General features: G+C 40.3%; 2 protein-coding genes across 2 annotated transcripts in view; one reads left to right on the forward strand and one right to left on the reverse strand.

Moving 5' to 3' along the window:
- On the forward strand, positions 1–11,471 carry LOC122985507 (plasmolipin). The gene is made up of 4 exons (XM_044356223.1): positions 1–535; positions 7,337–7,510; positions 8,483–8,599; positions 9,892–11,471. The coding sequence occupies exons 1-4, from the start codon at positions 371–373 to the stop codon at positions 9,997–9,999; spliced, it is 564 nt and encodes a 187-aa protein (XP_044212158.1). The 5' UTR covers positions 1–370; the 3' UTR covers positions 10,000–11,471.
- LOC122985506 (ADP-ribosylation factor-like 2 binding protein) overlaps positions 11,464–14,668 on the reverse strand; it is a 4,926-nt gene continuing 1,721 nt past the window's right edge. Inside the window, exons 4-7 of the mRNA XM_044356221.1 lie at positions 14,282–14,388; positions 12,911–12,996; positions 12,563–12,659; positions 11,464–12,440 (exon numbers count right to left, since the gene is read on the reverse strand). Of these exons, the coding sequence (XP_044212156.1) occupies positions 12,342–12,440; positions 12,563–12,659; positions 12,911–12,996; positions 14,282–14,388 (389 nt within the window). The 3' untranslated portion in view covers positions 11,464–12,341. The remainder of the gene's footprint in view (positions 12,441–12,562; positions 12,660–12,910; positions 12,997–14,281; positions 14,389–14,668) is intronic.

Below are 14,668 nucleotides of genomic sequence, written 5' to 3' on the forward strand. Positions count from 1 at the left end.
GCGAGTCACACCACCACCATTAGACACCTGTCAGTGCAGGTGGAGAGTCGCTGTTGGATATCTGAATTTGGAGATTTAGGAGGAGGCTTCTCTTTTTCTCTTTGGACTATTTTTCTTTTTCTTTTTTTAAACTAGTAAGACTTTGTACACTTGTGATTTGGACCTAACTGAACTTTAATTTGAAGATTCAATCTTGTTGCTGCCACCTGTAGATGTTGTCAATGGTTACTGAATCCCAACCATCAGATATTTTCTGAGGAGTGAAAACTGTTGGAGGAGGAAAATTTCCATCACAGACTTTTTATTCTGAGATTGCCTCCCATCTTCCAGGAGTTTGTTGTTGGTGCAGCTTCAGATAAGCTGCGTGATCATGGCAGACTTCCCATCCAAGGTTACCACAGAAACCAGCTCCCCCAACTCCCAGAGCTCTCAGCATGGGGGCAACAGCCTCCGAGGGCTGGCTGCTAACGTCACCACCATGATGGACATGACTTTTATCCGAAGCATCCCGGCTATCCTCATGATGGCTGAAATAGTGAGTGGCTTCACTGGTAGTCTGATCAACTCTGTTCACTTACAGGACAATCTTCTGTTCTGTTTCTGTTGGGATGATGATTGAAACCATTAGTGGCTTAAAGAACAAGGATGACAATATTCTATAAGAGCAAAACCAACAATATTTTAGTCCGTCTATTAATACTTAACAACTTCCCTGACTAGTCTGTGGTTCTCAGCACCAAACCAAGTCTGTTCCCACTGAACATATAATCTTTAAAAAACAGTTCAAAATATTTACTTTTTACAAAGGCTAAATAATTTCCTAAAACAGCTGGGCACTACAGTTTTTAGCAAACTTTAGTCAAACAGAAGTAAACTGTGCAGTAAACAGTTTATTTAGCACTAGTTTCAGCTGTGCATTAATACACATTTGGCACTTTAGTGACTATTTCCAGCAGCAGGATGGTATATATACAATCAACTCAAAATAACCTACAGTGCATGTGTTCATCATAGTGAAGGAACATGTGACCCAGTGAAAAAACGTCGTTCATTGATCTGATTTTAATAATATTTGGCAACAATGAATCTCTGTGGCACAGAGGGCTTTGGATACACAGACTATACTTGTTAGTAGAATAAATTCTTTGTTGGATTTAGTCTTTTTGTGGGATTTGTTGATTATAAGAAGAACATAGAATATCACAACACTTATCCTTTAATCTTTGATAGCAGTTTGTGCATATATAGTTGGTTTGTTCTGATATTATAATAGCTTTGTCAAAATAATAACTGTATTTCTAGTTTTACTCTCATACAACGGCAGCACCAATATGTTAAAAAAGCTGAAGAACCAATGCGTGGATAGAGTGCAGGTAATTGAGGATCAGTTTGCTGATATTGAGGACAAGTTAAAGTTAAACCACACCGGGTGATAAACTCTTCAAACTGCTGTCAACATTAGGACAGCTCTAGATAAAGATATTTGTATATCTGTGCCCTATATCTGCTGAAACAGGAATTTGAATGTGAGTCAACAAGCTTCAGTTTGTGCGCCATAAATGTCACCAACTATCTATCAACAAAAACACACAACTGTCACTGGTCAAAGCCTCTGCTGTCAGTTCATGAACTGACACAGAGCTGAGAGCTGAAAATGAACTTGATAAGGATTTATATTTGTACAGGAAAATTGATTGTGGGAGGCAGTAGGGTGGGTCTGTTATTTTTGCTCTCATATGTGGTTGTAAGATTGAATTGAATACATGAGCAGCACTGAGCCTCAGCTGGACCTTTTTCCCCCTCCAGGGATGTATTTGCACTAGACACTGTCCACACAGCGGACATGTGACCGGCTGGATGACTGACAGATCCAGGAGATCTTTGTCCCCTGGAGGCCCCATGCCCTGCTGTCACAACCCTCTGACCAGCCCACAATTACACTGAATATATATATCTTCAAGGACAGAGAGGCCACTGTTAATGTGCAGTCTGTGTTTGACCTGACTGTTAAACATTTCTCACTTCTCCGTCCTTAAGGAGTGTCAGGCTTTATTGGCTGTTGATGGTGTTGTAGTAGTAAGGCCAGTTAGGGAGTAGTCAACAGAAGTGTGCATTTGTTGTATTTAGAAGACTGATTAACCCTGGTAAAGTTTGTAGGGTGTGGCAGGTGACACTAGGGATAAGAATAAGGTAAAACTTTGCCTTCTTTATGATATTACTCAGTAAAACTAAACTTTATTTGGCATGTTTCAACAGTTCATATCAAATACTGAGTATATAAAACATCTTCTCAGCTCCTCGAAAACTTTTTTCTGAGCACAAATATTTGAGAAAAATCAAACACCTTGGCTTTATACAACTTTGTTTCCTTACAAGCTGCTCCAGTGTGCATAAACCAAGAAAGCCAAACTAACTTCACTAGTTGTTGTGGTGACAGTTGGGATTATTAGTAGGCATATAATGATGTTTTAAGTCAGACAATGTAACTTATTCACTCAAACATCCTTTTACAAATGAAAAGTTGAATTCTTAGGTAATAAAACACAATCTTGCTCAATTTAATATACCTAGGTTTTGCTGCTACAGCCTTTTGCTCTGGTGTGAGGCTATGGTGGCTAGTTAGCTAATGTTAGCAAAGATGTTGCTGTATGAAAGACATACTGAATCAGTTTAGTGGTGCTACTAGTACAGTACATTTTAGCATTTACCATTTCCCTGTTGCCACTCCTGCTAACAGAGACGGCTGTTGAGAAAAAGTAATACAGGCTGGCTTCAGATGGCTATAGTCATGTTGTCCAACAGTTAAACAAGCAGTGAATATTGTCTTACGAAAAGTAAAACAGATTAAGTGTTAGTGATAAAAGAAAAGCCATAAACCACACCACAGGACTTTACATTTGAAGAGATTTTTTCTTTTAAGATGCTGCACTTACATGTTACATCCCAGAAATTAAAACTATCTTGATGCCTTTTATTTGGCACAAGTTTACTTTCAGGTGACTAGTTATAGATAGAGATAAGTTTTATTGCCTGAAGAGAATGAAGCAATTTTCTTGCAGGTCAATATTTGACCTGACAGTTTGGCACTTAGGTCTCTTTGCTAGATTGCTCACAGTCTGTAAACACACAGGCAGCTCTCATATCTGACTGGCAGTAAATGAGATAAACTGAGGCCATCAATAGATACGTTGAGCTTGCCCTGGGCAGGTTTCAGTGAAACTGGGATACATATTTAAATTACTGCACTATTGTCATAATCACACAATGGTAGTTCAGTAAAATAAACTTAGTAGCAATTCAAAAAAAAAACCTGACTCACAGTTTCCCACAGCTGATCTTTAATTTTAAAGGATTTGTTTGTTTTTGTGGCCTTTCAGCCTGATCCTCTGAAAACAGACCTGTGCTGAACTTCCAGTAGTTGTTGTTTGTGTGTGTGTGTTTGTATCAGGTATTCCTCATGTTGTGGGGACCTAATTCACACAGTCACATGTGGGGACTCGCCTTCCTTTTGGGGACAAAAATCAAGATGCCCTGACGTAAATCATTAAATTTGAGGGAATGTAATTCAATGTAATGTCCTCTGAAGTGATGGAAACACAACTGTGTGTGTGTGTGTGTTTGTTTGTTAGGTCATTTGTGGCAACATCATTTAAGATTTTGCATACTTGGACTACACCAATACAAAAAGGAAAGGAGCAAAGATAGGAAGTACCAAAACTGATATTTGAGACATTTTTCTTTCATTGCATTCATTCATCTGCTGTTAAGAGTTAAACATCTAGTCTTGTGTTTCAAACCTCCAGTTCTTTATGCAATACTAATATGCCCCATGCATACTGCATTATAAAACACATCTGTATAATATATAAATATTGGGACTTGAACCTGCTTCACACATTGGCAGTGAAAAGATAACATACTCCTTATCACACAGATTTGAAATCTATTTTGCCCACTTCCTTTATCCTGAAACTGTTTTCTCCATAATTAACCTTGATAAAGTGATAAAGTAATCAGAGGTGGGAGACACAAGTTTCATCAAAATATTAAAATAGTTACATACAGTACATACAGTTTTACAAATAGTAAAATAGTAACATTTGACTATTTTAGTCTGGAAACTGAAATTATCAACTGTTCCTCTAATTCAGAACAGAGGTCTTTGTTAAGATGGGTGCTTTGTAAAGGTCAGCATCACAGTGCCTACTGTGTGTGTGTGTGTGTGTGTGTGTGTGTGTGTGTGTGTGTGTGTGTGTGTGTGTATCAAATGTGTTAAAAGTGAAACATGACCTCTGCATACATAATAGACTGTCCTCTCATGTCCTTTCTCGTGGGACAGAAGCAGAGAGACAGTGAGGCAAAGAGAGGAGCCTTGTGTGGTTTCTGTCTGGATGATGTTTTAAAGAAACTACAGTCTATGGTGAATTTTAACCTTAATATATGTCAGTAGTGTTCAATAGTGTTTTATAAACAAATAAAGACCCTGACTGCTGGCAGCTTTTGTTGTTATACCCTTTCATTGACGACAGGTCTTACAGAAAATGCAGTTTTGGTTAAAGGATAGTTTCACATTTTTTCAAGTCTTAGAACAATACTCACACATACTACACATTTATTGAAAGAGTTATTGTTTGCTGTTATCATCCCTCCTCTGCATACTGTCTATGAGGACATCCCCTCTTAAAAGACAAATAAATCTGTAACACTGAGTTACAATTTGCGCACTGAGCTGTAACACTGTTAACACAAATGTTTGTGAAATTATCTGCCCTGAACTTAGATGTTTTTAGCAGAAAAGCTCAGATAAACCTACTGTACACCACCTGCCCTACACTAAACAGCAAACAGGCACAGTTAGCAACTAGTTGGCTAACATAGTGGAGCATTTAGCCACTAAAGAGCCAGATATTTCCATAAGGAGTTAATAGAGAGCAAAATAGAGCTAAATAGAGCTAAAGAAAGCGTAAATATTGGAGAAACACAACTCCAAATGAATGCTAACGTTGTTCCGCGTCTGTTAGATGTGTAAATAGACAACTGTTTGCTCCACATCACCTTGGTGATAATATCCCAGATAGCATACGGAAGTGGGCCACTTCAAGCAATGATGCAGCACTGCTGGCCTTCTTCTGGCCCGGACAAAATGGATGTGAGCCTGAAGTGGCCTACATGTAAAATAACAAATATTGCCCAAATATCCCAAAACAAATGTAGGCCATTTTTGGCAAAGATGCGGTGCTCTCGGTGATGTGTAAACTGGATGTGACCCTAAAGTCGCATATGTGATACATAGTGAATATGGCCCAAATATCACAAAACAAATACGGGCCACCTTTGGCAAAGATCTGGCACAGTCGACAATAGTTAATGTGGGTGTAAACCAAAAGTGGCCCACATATGGTTATTTTAAAAAAATACCTAGGCCAGTTATCCCTGACCAAGATACGGGACAGTAAGCACTGGCTTGACTTGATACAAACCTAAAGTGGCCAACATATGATATGGCAAATATGGCCTAAATACTATACAACAAATTTGGCAATTGTATGGCACAGTCAGCGCTGGCTGTCATAGTGTGAGCCTAATGTGGCCCATATTTGAAATAGTAAATATGGCCCATATTTTGCTGAACATTATCGGGCCACTTTAGGTAAAGATGTGGCACAATTGATACTGGCTTATCTGAATGTGAGCCTGAAGTGGCCTGTATATGATGCAGGAAATGTGGCCCGTTTATCTTAAACATATCTGGGCCAGTTCTGGCAAATATACAACACAGTAAGCACTGGCTAATAAGGGTGTGAGCCTAGAATGGCCCATATTTGAAATGGTGAATATGGCCCAAATATGGTTGAACAGTATTGGGCCACTATAGGTAAAGATGTGGCACAATTAGTACTGGCTAATTTGGAAGTTAGCCTGAGGTGGCCAACATATGATGCAGCCAATGTGGCCCGGTCATCTTAAAACATATCTGGGCCAGTTTTGGCCAAGATACGGCACACTCAGAACTGGCTAATCTGGATATGATATGATATGATATGATATGATATGATACGATACAATATGATATGATATGATATGATATGATATGATATGATTTACTGTGGTTCTAAATTAATCATAAAATTTTAGAGGTGAAGCTCCGTGTAGGTGCATACACACCGGTGATGTTTACAACTGGGAAGGTAAGATTCTCTGGAAATGCTCCCAGAAGATTATTTTTCTACAGCAAAGTGTGCCCTGGCCTCCTCCTCTTATAAACATGGAATTTACTGTTCCATGTTAGTCCAGGGATCATTGTCCTAACAGTCCAGCCACAGTCCCCACCTCTAGTCTAAGAACTGGTTTCCACTGCCTTGTTTGGTACAATTAGGGTTGAACCCCACATGTACCCAACTGAACTGATTAACTGATAGCACCATGTTGGGTGCTGCACAGCTTAAGGCAGCTGTCCTTCCAGTGACATACAAATGCTTTATCCACAGGTCCTGGAATTAGCAAACCATGTTGACTGTGGTGACTGCGAAAACAATGTTGCTAGGCCTGTTGCTGGAAAACAGGAGTGCATTTCCAAAATGCCACCATTCCATGCAGGATGTTGGCCATATGAACATTAGGAATGTGGGCCAGTTCTTGTTTATTTGGTTCGTTCTTGGTTGCCCAGATCTGCCAAACAGGAGTGGAACGCCCCAGTGCCATCATTCCATGCAGTATTTGGACCACATGAGAATATGGAATGTAGGCCGGATCAAGGCCAGAATAAAAATGAACTGAAAGATTTGGGCCAGATATTGTTTATTTGGTTTGTTCTTGGTTGACATGCAGTAATGCTATGGTTTGCTTGTGACCCGGATCTGGCAAACAGGAGTGGACTGCCCAAGTGCCATCATTCCATGCGGTATGTGGGCCACATGAAAGTGTCAGGTGTGGGCCGGATATGGGCCACAGTAATTTTGCTATCTGGGATGACAGTATGTTGTGTTTACAGCTTGTTGTGTTGCCCACAAGTGGCCAAAAAATGATCAACGCAAGTTTAAAAGGCTGTAACTTTTGAAAATACCTAAAATACTGAAGCCTCAAGTCATCTTTAGCTGAAATAGTATTTTTGTCTTGTCATTCCTGTGCATGGAGATGAAGAATGACCAAGTGACCAATTACATTTTCAATATGCATATTGTTAATATTGTATTAAGATAGATTTGAAAAAAATGAGAACCTATCCTTTAACCATCTCCTTAATTGTGTGAGTTAGATAATCATTGGTTTATGTTTAAAAAATTGTACTTTTTATTGCTGCCCCACTTCACTTGTCTCCTCCCTCTCACCTCTTTAGTTTCTGGGGCTGCTCCAGTGGGCGTTGATAGCCAGTGCCCCCTACACTATGCTGCCGGCGTACGGATGGGTGATGTTTGTGGCCGTCACTCTGTGGATCCTCACCACCATCCTCTTCTTCATGATCTTATTTCGCACTCAGCAAAAGCTCACCGCTATCCCCTGGCCACTGACGGTACAGAGGGACCAGGGGAGGAAGAAGTTTGAGAGTTGTTTTGCTCACACTAGAAACAGCTTCAGAGTGCTAAAAAAAGTTTTCTTCTTTCCAGAGTTTAAAAACCAGAACAAACCAGAGCTCTCTTAGATGAACTGTAATAATAACAACCAGTTAACTGTTTCTTTTATACTATTCTAAAATTGCTGTTTATTCAATGCAGTGGCCTTAAAGACCCTGAAAAATTTAAGTTTCAAATCTTCAGTATTTCTCTTTAATATAAAACATTAATGACTAAATGAGCAACAATCAAAGCCCAAGTTTGGAAAAAAGACATCCTTTGCTACTATTTATTAAGAGTTTAACACTAAAAAAAATCCTGCCCACTTCAAAACAGTGAGACAAACACAGACAGAAATCTCTCATGTGAAATAACCAAAACTGATCTAACTGATCAGAAAATGCTCTGCTCATGTAGGAGCTCATCACCAATACTAAAAAAGCTGGTTGAGGAAATATGTTTTCAGGGCCTTTAAAATGACACCATTCCCTCTGAGTCCTGTTGTACACAGGTTGATTTTATTTGCATCCAGGTGCAGACTGTTCAATAATGCACACTCTCTGTTGTCTTCTAGGCAGGATCTTAATGCACTTGTTCATTAAATTAACAATTAATAAATGGTGCATGAACAAGAAGAAGGCAACAAGACCTAGATTGAAGATTTATGTATTTTTTCTTTAATTGAAGAGTTCAAGGATCACTTAGGGCTCAATCAAGTGAAAACAGATAAGGAAATAGAGGAAATAAGACAGTAAATTAGGTTATGAGACATCATAGGATGCCATGGCAGTAGTCCAAGAAGGAGAAAGACACCAAAACAAGGAAATAAGAAGACAGGGAACAATTACACAGGAGGGAATACAAGAACAACTCAACAAGAAGAAACTCTAAGGATACTCTGTATGGCTAATGTCTCGTCTCTGCTGTTATAGGTGATGGTGTACCAAGGCGCAGCTACAGTCCTCTATCTGACTGCCTTCCTGGCCAATGCAGCATCTGTTCATCCCTTCATCCACACCTATTTCTACGGACATATGGCAGCCGCTGCTGTAAGACACTGGTCATTCACACTCACACACACACACAAAGAGCTGATTAAAAATGCAAGAAAGATCACCCTCTGATAATGTATCTTGTTTTGTCATGTAATCTACCAAATGTGGCTGCAAAAGCAAATCCAAAAGAAAAAAATCTAGTCCATGATCCTTCCCTGCCCTGGCACTTCATTCATATATTCATTCAGTCATCCAGTATTTGAACTCTGAGCACATTTTTAATGTTTTCTCTCCCACCTTCCCTCTTGATGCTGATACTGTTTGGCTACAGTAGGTGTGTTTCTGATAGCGTGTTTACTTATCAGGCTGTGGCAGGTACACACACCTGAAACATTAAGACCTATTAGAGACTGAGAGATAGAGTAAGGTGAAGGGCTCCCTTACTGCTCACAAGGCTGTGAAACCAGTCATGTGCTCGGGAGTGTTTAAGTCCAGCCACCTTTGTCAAACAGTTGCCACTTGCTCCTCCCCTTTGCTGTTTAAAGGAGCCAATGTTCAATCATCTAAATAACAAAGAATTTAAGAGAGAGAGAAAGATGTGAATGTAAGCAGGAGATGGAAATATAATGTGTGTTGGGTGTGTGTGTGTGTGTGTGTGTGTTTGTGACAGAGATTGCACACTAAAGATAGTCAGTGTTAGGGAATACAGGCTGAATACAGAGTTTTATAGTCTCTTCCACAGGCCAAAGTCCTGTTGGGTTTTCAGGAGCACATGACTTAACACACACATGCACACATATATGTTGGTCTTTCTATAGTTGTGAGGTCCCTCTTTGACATAATGCATTGCCAAGATCTTTATCCCGCCCTTTACCATCATTACCAAATGCCTAACCCCAACCCTTACCCTAAACCTAATTTTAACCTTAACCCCAAACTAAATCTTGACCCTCAAACAGCACTGTGGAGATACTATATGTCCCAAATGTCCTCATTTGTCAAAAATGTCCTCACTGCCGTGGTCTAAAACTCAAAGTGGCATAACGATTAACGTACAAGTATACATACACACACACACATGCACACACGACCCTGGCCTCTATTCTATCACAAACTCTTATCAGTTGTGTTTTACTGGGCATAGTATGGGATAATGGGCCATTAGTACATTGTTAAAGCTGTTAAATCACTTGAAATACTTGAAATCTTTCTAGATGTGAAACATCAATGATTAATGTAGGCTGTTCCTGAGGTCATTTAAGTGATGTAATTATCTCTCCTTCTTTCGCTTTCTGTTGGTATCTCTCTGTTGGTGTCTCACCCTGTTTCTCTGTCTGTCTGTCCAGTTCTTCGGTGCTTTGGTGACCCTGGCGTATGGCGCCAGTGCTTTCTTTTCTTATCTGGACTGGAAGGGAGATGGAGGAAACGCTGCCACCAACACAGTGCCGACCTAGGACTCAAACCACGCGACTCTGTGCCCAGGAAAAGACTCTGTGCCCAGGAAAAGACTCTGTGTTTTCTTTCCCTAAACATATCTGGGTAATTCGGATAGTCTAGTGTTGATATCAACAAAGTGTCACTTGACCTCTACTGCTGCCTCTGGTACCCCAGATCCTGACTTTAGTCTAACACCAGTCTTAACAATAAGACAACTCCTAATTCACTCATTAAAACTCAATATACTTTTACCTACATAGTATACAAATATTTTGAAATGAATGTTTTGGTAATTACAGTGAAATTTATTTTTTCCCCCAAAAGTTTGAATATATAAATAAAGATAGAAGTGCCTTAAATTCTTGGCAACACCAGGTGCTGATCAGGTGGAATGAATGGGATTCATATATTTATATGTGTGTGAGTGTACATCTCTGATGATAATCTCCCAGACTAATTTGCCTAAAATCAGAATTAATGCTGCAAACTGCAGCGTAAAACACTTCTGAATGAAAATAGATTTCAAACAGAATAATTATTTCAAACTGAGGCAACAGGATGTAGCTAAAATTACCAGAGTAGAATCGATGGGGACAAATGCTGTAATAATTGCTAACTTTGAGGCATGAATGGTATTATTTCTGGATTTTGGCATCATAACAGGGAAAGTAAACATGATGTGTCCTTGGTTAGTCTTTGATGTAAAGATCATATTTAAAGTGTAAAACTCTGACTTTTCTGCTCCTGGGGGAACAGGAAAAGACAAGATCCAGCTTACAAGAACCTGTCTTACTCCAAACTTGACAGCCTGACCAAAGACTTTGATATAAGTAATTTCTTCTACAGTGGACTCCAAAGAGATGTGTTTGTCTCCGAGGGACAAATGTGAAAAAATGTATCTATTAGTTTGTTTAGCACTTCTTGTTTACAGAGTGTGGTTTTTGTTGCGGTCGGTTACTGTACTGGCGGGCCTGCACCAATGCAAGTCCACCTGATAACATGCTTGACTCCTGTGTTGTCTAGCCACAGACAGACATACATACTGTCAGAATCTCCTCAGCCATGCTCATCTGACAGGCTTACAGGAACAGATCAAGGATAACTGTTTGCTTGGTATTTGTGTTTTGTAGATTGATTTCCTCTGAACATGCAGGTAAAGTCAGGTGCAGTCATGTGCTCACATACATTCCTCAAAGGCCGAGCCAAAGCACTGATGATAAACTGATAAATAAGGTTGTGGATGGAAAAATGTGCAGTTGTAATAAAACGTGACGCTGTTCCTGATGCAAGGTTTCTGCAGGATGTGACTCCCATAATGATTCAAATATTGTTCCACTAGTATCTCACACTGTTAACTCCTGCTGTATGTGCCTTTATGAAATATGTTGCATCTTTTTGTACCAGAAATTTGAATACTAGTAAAATCCTGTGGTGAATAGCAGGGCTCGACCATGCACTTGTTCAAATAAAGCACTTGGTGATTCGAGACTTTTACTTGTTTATTTGAAAATTTCTTTTTACTAACAAATTTGACTTCAACAATATTTCACCAGTGACATAAATATACTTTTACAATTTAAACTGTTATGTTAAGACAAGTAGAAAACATTTTGACATTTTACTGACAACTACAGATCTCACACACACATACACACAATCACTATACACACACACACGTTAAAAATCACTTTCACAGGCACAAAACTCTAATGAGTTTTCAAAACGAATCAAATAATTTAAAACTTCAGGTGTAACGTCAAACAAATACATTAGTTCTGCTCTTTTCCTTCCTTATGATAAAAGAGCAAAATCATATGTTCAATCATTTCTAACGGTTTTCCTCTCCTGCTTACTGATTTGTCGATGCATGTTACACACATGTGGACCAGTAGGATGATCTGAAAAACACAAACACCAGTCTTGTACCAGCACCAGTGTTTGGGTTTCTACTCCCCAACCAGGCAGAATGAATAAATGCTGAATCGTAATGAAATCATACGTCAATAAGAGGATGAATGTGACGTAAATGACCTGTAAATTCCAGGTTTAGAAATTTGACTATTTCAAGTAGTCATTATGTCTAGTGCAATGTTTGGAGAGCAGAAAGAAGGCAAAACCATCCGTCTTCACTCTTTAACCACGGTGAGGCTCTTGAGCACCCACCACATGCAAACACAGAGGAACACATGTATGGATTTGTGATTTCTGCATACTGTAAATTCACGGGGTGTGCATCCAGCAGAGTAAAAAACTCACTAACCACAAACTGACAAGTTTCTGCAGGCCTGTGGGCAAAATTTTACATGAACATGTGGAGAAAGAGGCAATTCAAGAGTTGGACTTTTCGACTGTGTGAGTGTCACTGCAACTCAGTGGAGCCGGTGTGTTTGGAGCCTGTGGGGATCAGAGAGGTGACCACTAGTCCCTGGCTCAGATCCAGACCTCGGCCCTCCTTCTCCTGGAAATACAGATTTATACAGCTGGTATTAAAGCAAAGTACTTCACACACGCAAACACTTCATACTTCATTCTCAGAGAGGTGGGAGTTTAAAGATCTTTTCAAGCATGCAGACCACTCACAGCTCTGTATTCCAGAAACATCTCCTTGAAGGCCATGAAGTCGGTGAACGTCAGCAGCATGTCAAAGATGTCACCCGGTACCTCCTCTTTGTGTTGCCTGCAGATGGAGGAGAACATGCTGCATCACATTTGCAATGTGCTTGTGTGCCACCTAGTGGCCTAATGCAAAACATGACTTCTTATGTGGAACAGGTGCATTAAAGGAACGACTATATAAGCTGACTGGTTGCTTTCAATGACATTATTTTGTGTCACCAGTTCAACTAAAATGGCTGTAGGGGAAAGGAAATAACCACTGCAAGACAGGCAGAATAAAATATCTTCAGGGCTGGCATTGTGACACCTTACATGAGCAGCTCTATGAAGGTGTTCATGTTGAAGCCGGGGATCCTCCTCATCAGCTGCTGCTCCAGGTGTTTCTCTAGTAGGTCAACCTGCACAACATCCACAGGTGTAAGTATGATTATGGTCTTTAGTTTACCTCCTTGAATATTGCATATTATTGAAATGATAAGGTTATACACCAATCAGCCATAACATTAAAACCACCTGCCTAATATTGTGTAGGTCCCCCTCCTGCCATTAAAACAGCTCTGACCCGTCAATGCAGGACTCCAAAAGACCTCTGAAGGTGTCTTCTGGTATCTCGCACCAAGACGTTAGCAGCAGATCTTTTAAGTCCTGTAAGTTGCCAGGTGGGGCCTCCATGGATCTGACCTGTTTTTCCAGCACATCCCACAGATGCCCTATTGGATTAAGATCTGGGGAATTTGGAGGCCAAGGCAACATTTTGAGCTCTTTGTGATGTTCCTCAAATCGTTCCTGAACAATTTTTGCAGTGTGGCAGGGTGTATTATCCTGCTGAAAGAGGCCACTGCCATCAGGGAATACTGTTGCCATGAAGGGGTGTACCTGGTCTGCAGCAATGTTAAGGTAGGTGATACATGTCCAAGTAACATCCACATGAACGCCAGGAGCCAAGGTTTCCCAGCGGAACATTGCCGAGATCATCACACTGCCTCTGCCAGCTTTCCTTCATCCCATAGTGCATCATGGTGCCATCTCTTCCCCAGGCAAACGATGCACATGCACCCGGCTGTCCATATGATGTAAAAGAAAACGTGATTCATTAGACAAGGCCACTTTCTTCCATTGCTCCATGGTTCAGTTCTGACACTCACATGCCCATTGCAGGCGCTTTCAGCAGTGGACAGTAGTCAGCATGGGCAATCTGATCAGTCTATGGCTACGCAGCCTCCATATGCACTAAGCTGCAATGCACTGTGTAGCCTTCACTCCCCACGTGCATCAGTGAGCTTTGAGCGCCCATGGCCCTGTCGCAGGTTAACCAGTGATCATTCCTTTAACCACTTTTGGTAGGTACTGACCATTGAATACTGGGATCACTCCATAAGACCTGCCGTTTTGGAGATGCTCTGACCCAGTCATCTAACCATCACAATTTGGCCCTTTTCAAAGTCACTCAGATCCTTACACTTGTCCATTTTTCCTGTTTCCAACACATCAACTTCAAGAGCTGACTGTTAACTTGCTGCCTAATATATCCCACCCCTTGCCATTTTAACGTGATAAAATGGCACCTACCACTTAGAGGCACCTTCACCTCTAAGTGGCTTTAATGTTTTGGCTGATCAGTGTATAACTGTCATATTCTGTAAAGACGGCTGTGGGACCAAAGTGAGAAGTCCAACAACTCACATAATCATTGAAAATGGCCGTGTAGCTCAGCTTGTTCTCGTCAGAGTCGTCAAACTCCAGGTAGTGTTTCTCCATGAAGCTCTGCTGAAGCTGCTGGAACTCCTCCTCTAAAACAAAAGTTATGGACACATAGAACATCACACTTCTTGATCCGTTTATTGGTCAAACACTGGAGATTTGTTGAGTTGAGTTTTTCAGCATGAACATGTAGCATAAGTACATCTTAGGTCTTCTAATTATCACCTCTTGGATATATTTTTTCATTGAGTATTTTTTCCTAAAGTCTACAGGTTGTTGACATTGCTCTCAGAGAACAAACAAACAAGAACAACAACAACAAAAAGACACAGCGGCCTTCATTTTAGGGAAACTTTTTTAGATTTAGTG

The sequence above is a fragment of the Thunnus albacares genome, chromosome 7 (assembly GCF_914725855.1).
Source record: "Thunnus albacares chromosome 7, fThuAlb1.1, whole genome shotgun sequence".
In the NCBI taxonomy this organism is placed as follows: Eukaryota; Metazoa; Chordata; class Actinopteri; order Scombriformes; family Scombridae; genus Thunnus; species Thunnus albacares.

Bases quoted from the DNA above. Each gene is read 5' to 3' on its own strand.
- LOC122985507 (XM_044356223.1), top strand. From the start codon at position 371: ATGGCAGACTTCCCATCCAAGGTTACCACAGAAACCAGCTCCCCCAAC. The intron at 536-7,336 runs GTGAGTGGCTTC...TCACCTCTTTAG, and splicing joins TCCTCATGATGGCTGAAATA to TTTCTGGGGCTGCTCCAGTG. The intron at 8,600-9,891 runs GTAAGACACTGG...CTGTCTGTCCAG, and splicing joins GACATATGGCAGCCGCTGCT to TTCTTCGGTGCTTTGGTGAC.